Below are 13,398 nucleotides of genomic sequence, written 5' to 3' on the forward strand. Positions count from 1 at the left end.
CTCATACCAAAAGAAAAGAATAAGAAGTCTCCAAAACACCCTGGCATCACCTGAAAGCAATGTCTCCAAGACAACAGATGAGTCTGTTGTTCCCACAGCGATAAAAAAACCAAAAGACATAAATTTAGCAAATTTTAACTGGCACCCGATTATCTTAGAAATGCAGTCATTAAGAGAATGTGGCCTGGCCTAGGAGAAATCGGGAGGAAATAAACAGAAAACACATCGCTAAACTTAAGAAAGTTGACAAATAATGGTTAGAAAACACTAAGATGAAGAACATTAACAGACAACAAAATTGCTCTAGGGAGACTACAAAAAGGACCAACATACAGTAAGGTACACTACAGGGAGTAAACTGGAGCACAAACCAAAAGATATCGGAAGAGTTAGAATAAAGAAATATAACTGTGACTTGCTGTAATAACTAAAGGATTTAAGTAGCTTTCCTAATCTTTATCCACTAATGAGGTCTCCAGCAGACCTGCCTAGCTGCATATTGAGAAAAAAATCAGGTGGCAGCCCTCAGAATAACACACATGTCACACTGCATTGCCCCACAGGAGCTCATATACAGTAACTTCAGGCAGACCATACAGTTTTAGTCCTGAAACCTGGCTTTGAAATGCAGAGTTCACACTCCATTCATCAGGGGGGTTCAGCTCTGTGTAGTAGGGTCTTACTTTTGGACATAACATTTATTTCCAGTAGTTAAAATTCTTTTATTGAGAAAAACTACAACAAAGGCACCTTGGTGTCCTGGGAGAGCTGTCAGCTGGAACATAGCTTGGGCTGAGGGCGTAGTTCCACAATGTAGCTGTCCTGTGGACTCTTTTAGCTGCACTGGGGGGTTTCTGTCAGCTCCTCTCATAGGTTCCTCACACTGTGCCTGCACTGCGCAGTAGTAGGTGGCAGAGTCTTGTGCTTGTGAATTGCTGACATTCAGAACCCCGGTCCTCTTCCCTGTGGCCAGAGACCCAAAGAAGTTTTTCTCTGTCTCTGTTCCATCTAAATACAATATCAGCACTTTCTCCGGGCTTGCGTTGGGTTTCTGTCTGTACCAATGGAGACCGTTAAAGTTAGCAGCTGTGTAGTTGCAGTGAAGAGTCGCAGTTCCCCCTTCAGTCACAGTCAGTGAAGCTGGTCTCTGAGACACCTGAGTCTGAGATCTCACACCTGCAAGAGTATATTTGAAAGTAAGGGATATTTCACAAACCCAGTATACAATAATCCATGAAGTGTTTAAGCATCATACTGCAGAATTGTAATAAAAATGTACAGGTGACCATTAACTGTATCCACATTAATTTTATTACACGACCTTAAATTCGCTGCACATTTTAGCAAGGATTGAGGGAATTCTAGATGTTGAAAATAACTGTAAACGTCATTTGAAGCAGTTATATCAGTGGATGGTACAGATTAGAAAATACTCACAGCCGAAGTAAAGCAGTGCACAGACCACTAAATGCAATAATCCTGCTTCTGGGCTCATGACAGAGGCTGTTGAGGTGATCAGACAAAAATGCTGAGGAGCTTTTTTGTTCTGCAGATGTATCCAAGTGCTGTGATCTCACCCACTTCCTGAGCTTTAGAAGACTACAGTGCAACCGTGCCTATACACGGCGAAAGCCTTTATTATTGTTTAATGGGCCATTGTGTTTGTAAATTTACAACTGGTAAAAAAAAAAAAACACTTTTTAACGGTGTCCACCAGGCTTTAAAACAAACAAATGCTGATTTTTTTTTCGAAACATTGTATGAACTGAGTCCTTCTTGTTATTTGAGGCATGATAGGTACGTTCCTATAGGCGGACCATGGCTGACGTAATTGAACTGGTGAATCTGGGTTTCCTTTTCCTTTTGTCCTCTTACAGTTGTGTGTTAGTTACTGCCTGCATCTTTTTTTATTTTATTTTATTTTGGTAATTACGATGCCAAACATGTTGCTGTGAATTGCATTACTGTAGGCTGGGGTAACCGTTGTGTGCAGACGAAAAGACGAAGCATCATCTTGTAGTTTGGCGTTTTAGTTGGAACATTTACTTCCGAGTTTAAAAATCTTAACTTATTTATGGTCCCTCAAGAGCAAGCACAGTGAAGTACTTCGACGGAGAGGTGGCCTCGGTTTGCGGAAGACACGGGAGAGCTGTGCTGTTTCAACTGAGAAAGGTAATTTCTCGCTTTCAATTCCGCACTAATATTTTCACTTTAACGGTTTAATTAATATGAAATTAAACTACAGGTTTCCAACGGTGCTGCAGATCTCGCAGAGGATATAACTTCCACAAGCAATATATTTTATATATATACTATATATTTGTTTTCAAATTTTCCAAATGAGAACACGATCATTAACTTTTTTAGTGAGAAATAGCTCACACCGGTTTATACCTTTTTTTGTGCACAACTCTTCTGCCCTCTAGAGGCAACAACATTAACTCCGATCTGTTGAGTTCAGAGTTCAGTCATACGCACAAGGGCAGTGAAATGCAAAGGAACAAGTAATAGGTTTATGCCATGCTGAAAAGAGAAGAAAGGAAACGCAACATTTCGGCTGGGGAGACTTCTTCGGGCTCCACAGCCGAAACGTTGTTTTCTTTCTTCTCTTTCCAGCATGGCATAAACCTATTACTTGTTCCTTTTCAGCCTACACATGCTGAGGGGCACCTATATTGATGGTCAGCATGGAAGAAAGTTTTCCATCTACCCTCATAGTTTGTGGTCTGCCAGTAAATCCTGCATAGAGAAGTGTACTCCAAAAAAAACGACTACAATATCTACTACAACAAAAGCATTTTGTGAGCAACTCTGTGATTTCAAGTGTCCATAAGTATTGGAACACCTTAAGGGAAATTTAACTGGGTGAAAAAGTCAGTATTTGGTTTCATATCTCTTTGGGGCAATAACTATACAAAATGCAATGCAGTGAACTCGCCTGGCTTTTTATGGAATGATTTCAGATGGTTTGCTAAGCTAATGTTGCAGCTGCTTTGAGTTCCTGCCTGGCCAAAGGAAAAAAAGCCTTTTGTTTTAACAGGTTCTAGTTTTTAACGATGTGAGAGTTCCAGCTACCTTTCTATAGATCATATGGCACTGTAATCGCATGGGATTATAATCATTTTGTTGCACTTGGCTCTCTTCTGTGACTTTTTTAGGTAAACTAATGTATCAGAAATTTGGAATGCAGTTCGCTTTGTCACCTAGGCTGTCCCATGTCCAACTTTCTTTGCTTATTTCTCCTCTTACGCCTGCTCATGCACATCTGTCTTGTTCTTATCTATCACTTCTGTCTTTTAATCAGTCAACATGAGCTTCACTGCATTTATATGTTTATCCAAAGGTTGCCAAAACATTGAGCTGCATAAGTCCATTGCATGCAGTCAGAGCAGCCCAGTACAACTGAAGATCTTACAGACGGTTTTCAATTATATAAATTGTTGTGGGAAAGTCTTCGTCAGAGGAGCAGGACACAGTCTTGTGCAAATTCAGCTCAATAAGTCCAACAACGCACTCTGAATCTGCCCCCACAGAACAGACAAACTGCATGGGTTTCCCAGCTCTTATACACAGTCGGAAAGAAGTTTGTTTCACAATCTGAGTGCTTGTCCTGTTCTTTGATATGTAATTACTCCTTGTCCTGCTCTGTCTTGCTCTAGGTCTTGTCCTTTGATATGCAGCAGCCATTGATCTGCTTTATCCTGTTTGTGGGTGTTGTTCCTGTCTTTTATTATGTAGCATTAAGTCACTGGGGCTGCTAAAGCAAGTCAGGTTAATGGCATCTTAGTGTAACTTTTGTTGAAGGTTAAATCAACTATGGAAGCCTGTTTCCGCCAGGGAATAAAAAAAAAACACGCTATAGTATCTAGCAATTGTGACTTTATATCTTGCAATTGCGACTTAAAAATTCCGGCTTTATATCTCGCAATTGTGACTTTATCTCACATTTGCGACTTCGAAATGGCCCACACTTCATTGTCTGTCCTTTTGTTATTGTAACGGATTCGGGTTCTTGGGCTTGTGCCCTCGCCGCTCCCACCCTAGTTCGTGCCTCACTGCATGGGCTGGAACCTGGGTCTTGCCAGCTGAGCTAAAGAAGACAGCTGTTACAATAACAAGAGGACAGACAATGAAATGTGGGCATTTCGAAGGCGCAAAATTAAAAATTCACAATTCTGAGATGCAAAGTCGCAATTCTGAGATGCGAAGTCGCAATTGTGAGATACCATAGCACATTTTTTTTTACTCCCTGGCGGAAACAGGCTTCCATAATTAACAGACCCCAGCAGCACCTCCCGGACTTTTATTCAGCATCACAATATCACCATTTAAGCACATTGTGAGAGTGCTTAAATGGTGATATTGTGATGCTGAATAAGTGAGATGTATACATGTCCCACTCCATAAAAGATAGATGGCTTTTACACCTAATGTATATTTATGGCTGTAGTCGTTGTTTTATACAGCTATTGAGTGTGGAAACAGTGCGGTCCCACTCTTCCTAGTTCCCCATCTCTTTCACTTTTCTGTCTTCAGAGGTCCGTATGGAAATGAGCTCTCCCATCCTTCCCTGCCCTCTCTGCTCAGTCAGCTTCACATCGCAGATCCGCCTCTTCCGGCACCTCCAGGCAGCCCACCAGACGGAGAACATGGGGCTGCTGAAGCCCTGCACGGTCAGGCTGGATCGCCTCCTGTCGGTCAGGAGACCACCCGAGCTGAACCACGCACACGGCGATTACTCCCCGACGCATCCTCCTGGAATGGCTCCTGGGCACCGGCAGCGTGCGTTGGGCGGAAACGGGCTCGCGGAAGGAGAAGGCCTGGATCACCTCCACCTCCAGGTCCGCGTGGGAAATAGCGGGCAGTGCTGCGAGCGATGTGGGAAGAGTTTTCGGACGTTGAAGGAACTTAACATCCATCACACAATCCACACGGGAAAGAGGCCCCACTGTTGCCTGCAGTGTGGGAAGAGCTTCAGTCAAACCGGGCACTTTAACAGGCACCTGCGCACGCACATGGGAGAGAAGCAGCACTGCTGCACCCTGTGTGGGAAGAGCTTCGCCACCAGGACCACCCTGAAGATGCATCAGCTCATCCACAGCGGGGAGCGACCCTTCTGCTGCGCCCACTGTGGGAAAAGCTTTAACCGCAAGTGCAGGCTGAACGCTCACCAGAACATCCACACGGGGGTGAAACCCTACGTGTGCAGTTACTGTGGGAAGGGATACTTCCTGCTCAAAGATCTCAGCGTGCACGAGCGGATTCACACGGGAGAGAAGCCCTACTGCTGCACCTACTGTGAGATGAGCTTCAGTAGATTGGACACGCTGACGAAGCACAGGCGCATTCACACTGGGGAGAAACCCTTCCAGTGCAGGGACTGTGGGAAGGCCTTCAGCAGAGGCGATGTCCTCAAACTACACCGCCGCACTCACACGGGAGAAAAGCCATACGCCTGCACGCAGTGTGGGATGCGTTTCACTTTTTTGGGGTCCTTGAAGCTCCACCAGAAAATTCACAGCTGATTTTTGTTCTGGGTGGACTCTCTCTGGTGGGATGACCTCACCCTGATGTGTGCTTGTCATTGTCGGCAGATTATCTTGCAACTTTTTTTTTAAAAATGAAATGTCTTTTTTTAACTTTGCAGATTTGTTAAGTGAACAAATGAGCTGAAGGTGGAATGCCTTCATCCTTCAAACCATCTTTTATTTCCCCCCATTTTAAAGTTGAGGAAGAATTTTAGCATTTACCTTTTAAGTGTACAAGATGGTAACTATTTGTTCTTGCTAATATGTTTTTTCTGCCTAGTGATAGTAAGAAAGAATACGTTCCTGGCACATAGTTGCATCTTTGTGATGCTAATGGTATAACCATAGAACGCTTAGCTAGATTTCACACATTCTATTTGTTTACTTCCTTTTCACTGAATAAAAGGTGAATTTTCATTTCTTAAGGATAAAGTGGTCAGTTACAAAGAAGTATTTGTAGAAAAAAAACAACTCTTAATATGGAAATTTGGCATGAGCTCTGTTACCCTGAACCTGCTGTATAAAACTCATTGCCTTTGACATCATCATTCAGAGGCTGCTCTCATTTCTGTATTCCTCTCCTCGTGCAGGAATAAAGGACGCTGCTGAACCACATCTAGCCTTAGTGAAGAGTTTTCTTCAACAAAGTGTAGACAAACTTACTGGCAGGCCAAGAACAGCTTGACTATCAAGTAACACTAGTAATGATCAGTCTTTGAGAAAACTAACCCTCAGCGGTAGTTTGTCAGTTGTTCATCACTCTATGGGGAAGGGTATATTTTCTGTATATGTAAAAATGTAATGAGACATCTTATAAATAAAATAAATATTATGAAAAGTAACAGTTGTGACCATTTTTGTACAATTTATGTTAAAACCTTATACCTTAAAGACCCTGGTTTCTAATGGTTTTCTTTTTACCAGGTTAATTGCAGGTTTACTGATTTGGCCAATGGCCTCACATCTAAGTGCATTCGGCTACACTAAATTGTCTCTCTGGTGAAAGAAGTTAAATGTCTGCAGAGACTGTAAAGAAAACAAAAGCATGTTTATTTTATGCTGTTGTGAGAAAAGGTGTATGAACCCTTTGAAATCATCTGTATTCCTGCATCAGTTGCTCCTAAAGTGTGATCTGACCTTCAATTTATACTAATTCTTAGTAATAGATAAATGCAATCTGATTAAACAAATAACACATTTTCTTGTCTATATTGATCACATTGTTTAAACATTCACATTCTATGAAAAAGTAGATATTTTATATTCAGTAATAATGCATCTGTAGACACCCCTACTCTTTTGGGAAAAAAAGCCTATTTTAATGACACACCTGAAGAAGGCTCCACGGCCGAAACGTTGTGTTCTCTTTCTTCTTTTTTTTCAGCATGGAATAAACCTATAACTTGCTATTTTAATGACTACTGAGAGTCAGGACCTCAGTTTTATGTCTCATCTGAAGTAGGATGCCATTTTTTTCATAATTTATTCCTTTTTTATTTTAGAATGGAACTGTTTTATAGTACTTGTATCCATAATTTAACGTGTTAAAATATCTTTTCGACAGCGCTGCCCCTTTCTGTACACTGTTACTGTAGCTGTGTGTTTTTGTTAGCGTCGTGTGTATCTCTTTGTCGCTGGGTGCCTCAGCGCACAGTAATACACGGCGGAGTCCGTCAGTGCCGTCTCCCCTATCGTTAAAGGTACAGCGTTTGATTTCGGATTGAGCTCGGCGTCAAATCTGTTTTTGAACCCTTCGGCGTTGTCCTTATAACCTGAAACATCTCTTTGTAGGATTATCCTTGGAAAGTCATTGCGGTACTGTATGTACCAGAACAGGCTGGGTGAAGTGCTACTGGTGCTGTAAGTACAGTTCAGTGTTGCCTCTCCTCCTTCGGCAATGTTGACACTCTCCGGAGACTGAGTTACCGTGTCTTCTGCTCCGCATTCTGGAAAACAGGAATTCAAGAGTGTTTAATTTTATAGGGAGCAAACACTTTTTTTCCCACTGCAAAAAAAATAGAGGAATAAATAGAATACTTACCTATTAAAGTACCTACTAACACCACAGCAAAAGTTAACAGGAACTTATATTCCATGATTTGTAGCGCAGCAAAAAGTTTTAAAACGTGCTCCAGCGGAGCGAGATATGCATGAATAACAATTTGTGTGCTTGCGCTTTTATATTTAGAAGGAGGACTGACTGTCTCTGGGAAAAAAAAGACTCTTAAACTCCTCAATACATGACGTAAACCGACATATGAGTGAAATATGAGTTGCAATATCGCCACCTGTTGGTTCTTACGATAACATCTTCAACAAACTGGGTTATAAAGTCTCCAACGTTTTGTTTATTAAACTACCTTTATAACTATACATTTAATGTGGATTCGTTTTTTCAGCCTTACAAAGATGGTTGCCAATCTACCCAGGAGTGAGCATCTCACCAAATTCACTCCAATATCAGAATGTCTGATTCTCCTAGAGATTGCAAAGAACCCTAAAGCTACATTCAGGCAGGGGAATATCACTGCGTCTTTGCATTTGAACTTTATGTTACAGAAGTTAAAGCGGAAAACCTAGTGATCAATTCTGGCAAATATTTTCCTTTTCACTACAAGTTGGTGAATTAGTCCTTTTAAAAAAAGGTGCACTTTTTTAAGTTGCAGAATTCTTCATGGTCCAAGCAGGACAAATTATGTTCGTCCATGCATCTGAAGGATTCAGTTTACTCAAATCTTTAATAGTAACTGTGATCAGTTTATGTAAATTGTTGTGAATTTTTTTTTTTAATGAGAGCACCTGTTCCTGGGAATTTGGCAGAGAACAATGATCAGATCAAGCCACGGTAAACAGTCAATTGTAGAACAACAGATTAATGATGAAAAAAATACTTCTACTCTCCCCACATCAAATCCAGTGTGGTTTCACCGATGCTACTGTACTGATGAAATCAAGCAGAACTTCCTGTTATGTGTCACAGCTCGGGAAGAGGGGGTGCTTGATGTTTTTGTAAGGCGTCTCCATAACTTTTCACACAGTGCTCTTCTCAAAGCACAGTAATAGACAGCCGAGTCACTGGCAGTCAGGAGTTCAATCCTCATTGTAGCTGATGACCCCGTTACAGTAGAGCTGAAACGGGTTTTGGCAAAGTCTGCCTTATACTCAGAACTCCATGATTGTTCTCCCCTGTAGAGAATGAATTGTGGTGACTGGTGAGGGTACTGACGGTACCAGTAGAGATAGTAATCAGAGCTACTGCTCTTTGAATAGGAGCAGCTCAGAGTCACCCAGTCCCCCTCTGTCTTGTGGATCACTGTCTGTCGAGGAGAGATGGAGTCACCCACTGCCAAACCTGGAAAAGCAAAATTCAAACATGGGATGGCTGGTGTGTGAAGGAAAGCATAAAAGTGGAAAAGGAGAACGAAGTGGAGAATAAAATTGATATGTAATCATTAGAATGATATTCATCATATTTATAAATACCTGGGAGGAAATTGATCAACATTAAGAGACTGAGGAAATTGTCCATTGTAGCCCTGAGAAAAAGGGCAACACAGGATTCAGATTCTCTGTCTCTTCATCCAGATGCTCTGTCCTGCTGTGGATCTGCAGGGTTTAATCACAGGTCTAAGGCACACCCAGGCAGGATGTGGGCAGGGCTGCCTTCTGCACCGATACACCCTCTTCAGCTTCTCCTCAGTCTTGGACTCAAAGAGTTACAGTAGGTGCAGCTCAGCTCCCAGCTGCACTTACAACTTGAGGCATTAAGGATTATAATTGACCTCTGCTTGTAGAATCTTAAAAGTGAGAATCGTTTTCTATAATGTTCTTGACAAGAAACTCTCGAAGAATTATGTGTATCAGATGAAAGAGAAAAAAATGTTTCCCAGAATTCTCAACTGAACACTAAGATAAATTGTGAAATAATTTTACTTTAAATGTGTACACTAAAAAAGACACTAAAACACATTTCCTATCAATATCTGTGACATTAACTTAGATATGAAAAAATACAGACAGTAAGCAAATAAGTAGTTTGCCAAGGAATTTAAATATTGAAATTATTTTTGCTGAGTCAATTACAATCGCATTTTTTTCTTACATTGTACCTCTTGAAATGGAGATCGAATGGGTAAATTGATTCTTAAAATGTGAAGAGCTTTAGAGAAATATATAACAGGGATGTAAGTGCTGAGTTACGTGCGGGTTGTCAGAAGACAGTTTGTCAGGACAGGACATACTGTCTAGATCACCAAATTAGTCGAGTGCTAAGCTAAGCTTTGCAAAATATGTATTGGCACTTCTTCTTTCGTTTCTATGATGTAATCTGTCTTGTCCTAAGGTAAGGGGAAGTATTAGATAAGGACTATGTGCTTTAGTTTTCCACTGCATTACAACATCTTTATAAAAAGCCTGTACTGCCTGTAGCAAGTTGAGTCTCTGACGCACTCTGCAGAGTGACAGCAGGGCTCCCAATATTGCAATATTGAAATAAAGACTCTCTCTCGTGGCTTCCTAGATAGGTATATTTCCATGGCACTCTGTAGAGTGTTTGTGTCTGTTAGAGAGTTAAACAGTCCTAAATGTGAGACAAGATTAATGAGACGTCTGCATTGAGCGCTAAAACAATCACTGCGAAAGTAAAATCCCACAACGTTATTACCCATTTGCAAATGCATGCATGTGTGAGTTGCAGTTTGATGAACTGGACTGTTTTCACCTGAACATAGAGCAGTACCTGAAGTGTTAAGAGAGTTAAAAGTGGGTCACCTCACAGTGAGGTTTGTGCACACTGTTCTGCTGCTCTAAAACACTGTGGGACTCAGGGCACAGTAGTATGTAGCACTTTCTGCCACATCAAGCTTCGATATATTGAGCTGAACTTGTTTCGTGTCTTTATCCACCAGTATCCCATAGCCCTCAGTTCTCTTGGTTCCTTGGTAGGAGTCAGTGTGTATGAGATATTCAGGGTTTCCATTGGGACTCTGCCGGTACCAGAAGAGATAATGAGTTGCTGTGGTGCTGGTAGAGTAATTACACATCAGAGTCACTGCCTGTCCGTCTTCAGAGTAGACTTCATTGCTTAGTGGATGGACTGAATCTCCAAAGCTCGCATCTGCAACGGGCAGAGAAGTGTTAATGATGAGCAATCTCAACAGCAATAACAACGTTAATAAAAACATGAAGTACTCACCACACATCAAAACTAAAATCAGATATATTACCATCATTTTTACGATGAAGGAGCTTAGATGTTTCTTAATGTTGTGGCTTCACTGATCACTGGGGAACTGTAAGACCTCAAATGCAGAGCCACTGCTTGTGTTGGACAGCTTGTGAGCTCAGAGGGGTGGAGACTAGTAAAATGGTGACACTGCTGACATACTGTACCTGTTACTGTTAATGTTATCTTGTAAATGAATGCCGTCACTAGGAATTCAGCTTCAGTATTTTTCAAACACATGTTCATATTTTGAAATAGATAGTGCTTCAATTTGAACGAAATTAGATTTAGCCAATAATCCAAATTTCTTGTAAAAATGATTTGCACAATGTCATTAAAAAAGCTGTTGACATTAATTTATAATAAATTTCTATACCTAAATCAGATGCACAGCTAAATAAGATAAATCCATGAGCCATAATTCATATATTCAAGACTAAAATTTTAATTCCTTAAATTAGATATTAGAAAATGGATATATGGATTAAGGAAACAGTTGTTCCTCTGCAATGGTTTAATTGTAATGAAACATTTGTCCCTCAGCAGACTTTAAATGTTAATACATTAAATTCAAGCATGAGATCCTATTTATTCATAGATTTTAGATAAATGTCTTATATACTGTAAATAGCCTAAGTTACTGTCCTTCAGAAAATCAGGGCCTGAAAGCATCACTTTTCTGCTCTGTATAAAGAAGTTATTTTTTTTTAATTTCTCAAAATCTCAATGCTTAAAAAATTAAATTAGTCATTCTGTCATCATGTATTAAATATAGTAAGTGTGGAAATTGTCATTTTTTTCCTTTCTATTACTAATGGAAATAAACAGAAAACAGCACAATACTGTACTGTAGTCTACAACATTTGATTGTTCTCTTGCTTCCTGCTAATACCTATAGTTCCCACTAGGTGACGCCAACAAGCCACATTTATGTCCCCAGGCACAAAAAATAACAAGTAGAAATAGATTTCACAAGTGTTCTGCTTGTATCTTATTGTATCTGTTTTGCATTGCAATCTTGCATTGAAGTATTATCTCACATAATACTACATCTGGTTAAATACTGTGAATTGTGAACAACTGGAGATTTTGTACAAAAACTGGAGGGAAGAGCTGCATCAGTGTGTCATATCAAAATACTGACTGGTATAATATCACAATAATTATATTTTTTTCCAGTGCTTTGGATTTGACATTTTTGGATGTTAATATTGTTTTCACACATTTTATCAGATTTTTAAACTTAAACCTAGATAATAAATGTTTTATTATGTATGTGTATATCTTCCCTGTTTGTTTCTTAGACTTATTTTGCAAGACAATTCCTCTGAAAATTGTATTTCAACACGTCCACTTTTGAAAGCTCAGTATAACTTTAGATTAAAGTTATATGGAAAGTAGTAGAAAGAATTGCTGTTCTTAAGTGATGCTCGTCACCAATTACATTCTCAACTCTGATGCTAACTTGCAACTTTTAAACACCTGCTTGTTTACTGTAAATGATTGTTATTGAACTAATGATTTTGTGGCAAATAATTTTCCAAAGCACTCTGGTACAGTGAGTAATGAATTAGCTCTTATATTTTCTTATATTTTATTTCCACAGATGTTATTTTAAGAAACAGCTCTTTACGTTGGATGTCTGTAACTGTAATGCTGTAATTTATCAGCGGTTTACAATAACACTGATAACATCTGTGGTAAATGATATACAGTAGGTGAGAAAAAAAGAACCTTCAAATAAAATTGCAGAACAAAGACAAACTGGAAAAATGTGATGAAATGTTAACATTCACTTGTCTCCACATCAAATACTACAGAACATTGCCAGTGATATCATACTGAGATACTGAAAATGAACTTCCTGTTCTGCATCCCAGCTGTGGAAGAGAAGATTGCTGGAGTTTTTGAACGGCCTCTCAATGACTTTTCACACTGTGCTGCTCAGTGCACAGAAATAGACACCAGTGTCACTGAGAGAGAGAGTTGTAATGGTCAGTGTAGTGGACTTGTCTGTTACGATGGTTGTGAAACGACTCCTGGCAAAGTCTGCTTTATATGTACTGCTAGAATCCCATGATCTTCTCTTGTACAGTATCAGTTCTGGTGCTTGCTGTGGATACTGGCGGTACCAGTAGAGATAAGGATCTGTAATGCTAGTGGAGTAAGAACAGTCCAGCGTCACTGAGTCCCCTTCGGTTGCGGAGACTTCTGTCTTTTGCGGAGAAAGGGAGTCACTGAATGCTAAATCTGGAAAATTAAAGAAAAAAATATTAATTCCGAGGGCAAGGAGAATAACAAAATATGTGAAATACAACCTGTTTTGGAACTTACGTAGAAGGTTGCTGATTACAAAGATGAGGTTTAGAAACTTAGCCATTGCTGTCCTGAGAAAGATGTGGAGCTCAGAGGATCAGATTCTGATTCTGGTTCTACTGTATCAGGTGCTCTGCCCTGATCTACGTTCATAGTTTAATTCAACTTCTGACACTCCCAGGAAGGATGTGGGCAGTGTTTTCTGTTGTAAAGATATCATCAGACTCGGTGCTTCTTCAATCATCGCCAAATCCCTTATAAAATGTGTACAGCTTTTATGCTGATACGCATTTACATTAGTCTGTTGTTTTCCTAAACCTGCCTTTGTCA

General features: G+C 40.1%; 2 protein-coding genes across 2 annotated transcripts; one reads left to right on the plus strand and one right to left on the minus strand.

Moving 5' to 3' along the window:
* Positions 1–1,742: 1,742 nt before the first annotated feature.
* Positions 1,743–6,370, plus strand: LOC102693923 (zinc finger protein 214-like). Its single transcript, XM_069185055.1, has 2 exons — positions 1,743–2,172; positions 4,537–6,370. Exon 2 carries the CDS (start codon positions 4,545–4,547, stop codon positions 5,523–5,525), a length of 981 nt encoding a protein of 326 aa, XP_069041156.1. The 5' UTR covers positions 1,743–2,172; positions 4,537–4,544; the 3' UTR covers positions 5,526–6,370.
* Positions 6,371–10,333: 3,963 nt separating this feature from the next.
* LOC102693328 (uncharacterized) lies at positions 10,334–13,183 on the minus strand. The gene is made up of 4 exons (XM_069185527.1): positions 13,087–13,183; positions 12,687–13,002; positions 10,723–10,799; positions 10,334–10,644 (listed from the first exon to the last, which is right to left on the minus strand). Exons 1-4 carry the CDS (start codon positions 13,130–13,132, stop codon positions 10,334–10,336), a joined length of 750 nt encoding a protein of 249 aa, XP_069041628.1. The 5' UTR covers positions 13,133–13,183.
* Positions 13,184–13,398: the final 215 nt, after the last annotated feature.

Source organism: Lepisosteus oculatus, chromosome 27 (assembly GCF_040954835.1).
Source record: "Lepisosteus oculatus isolate fLepOcu1 chromosome 27, fLepOcu1.hap2, whole genome shotgun sequence".
Taxonomy (NCBI): domain Eukaryota; kingdom Metazoa; phylum Chordata; class Actinopteri; order Semionotiformes; family Lepisosteidae; genus Lepisosteus; species Lepisosteus oculatus.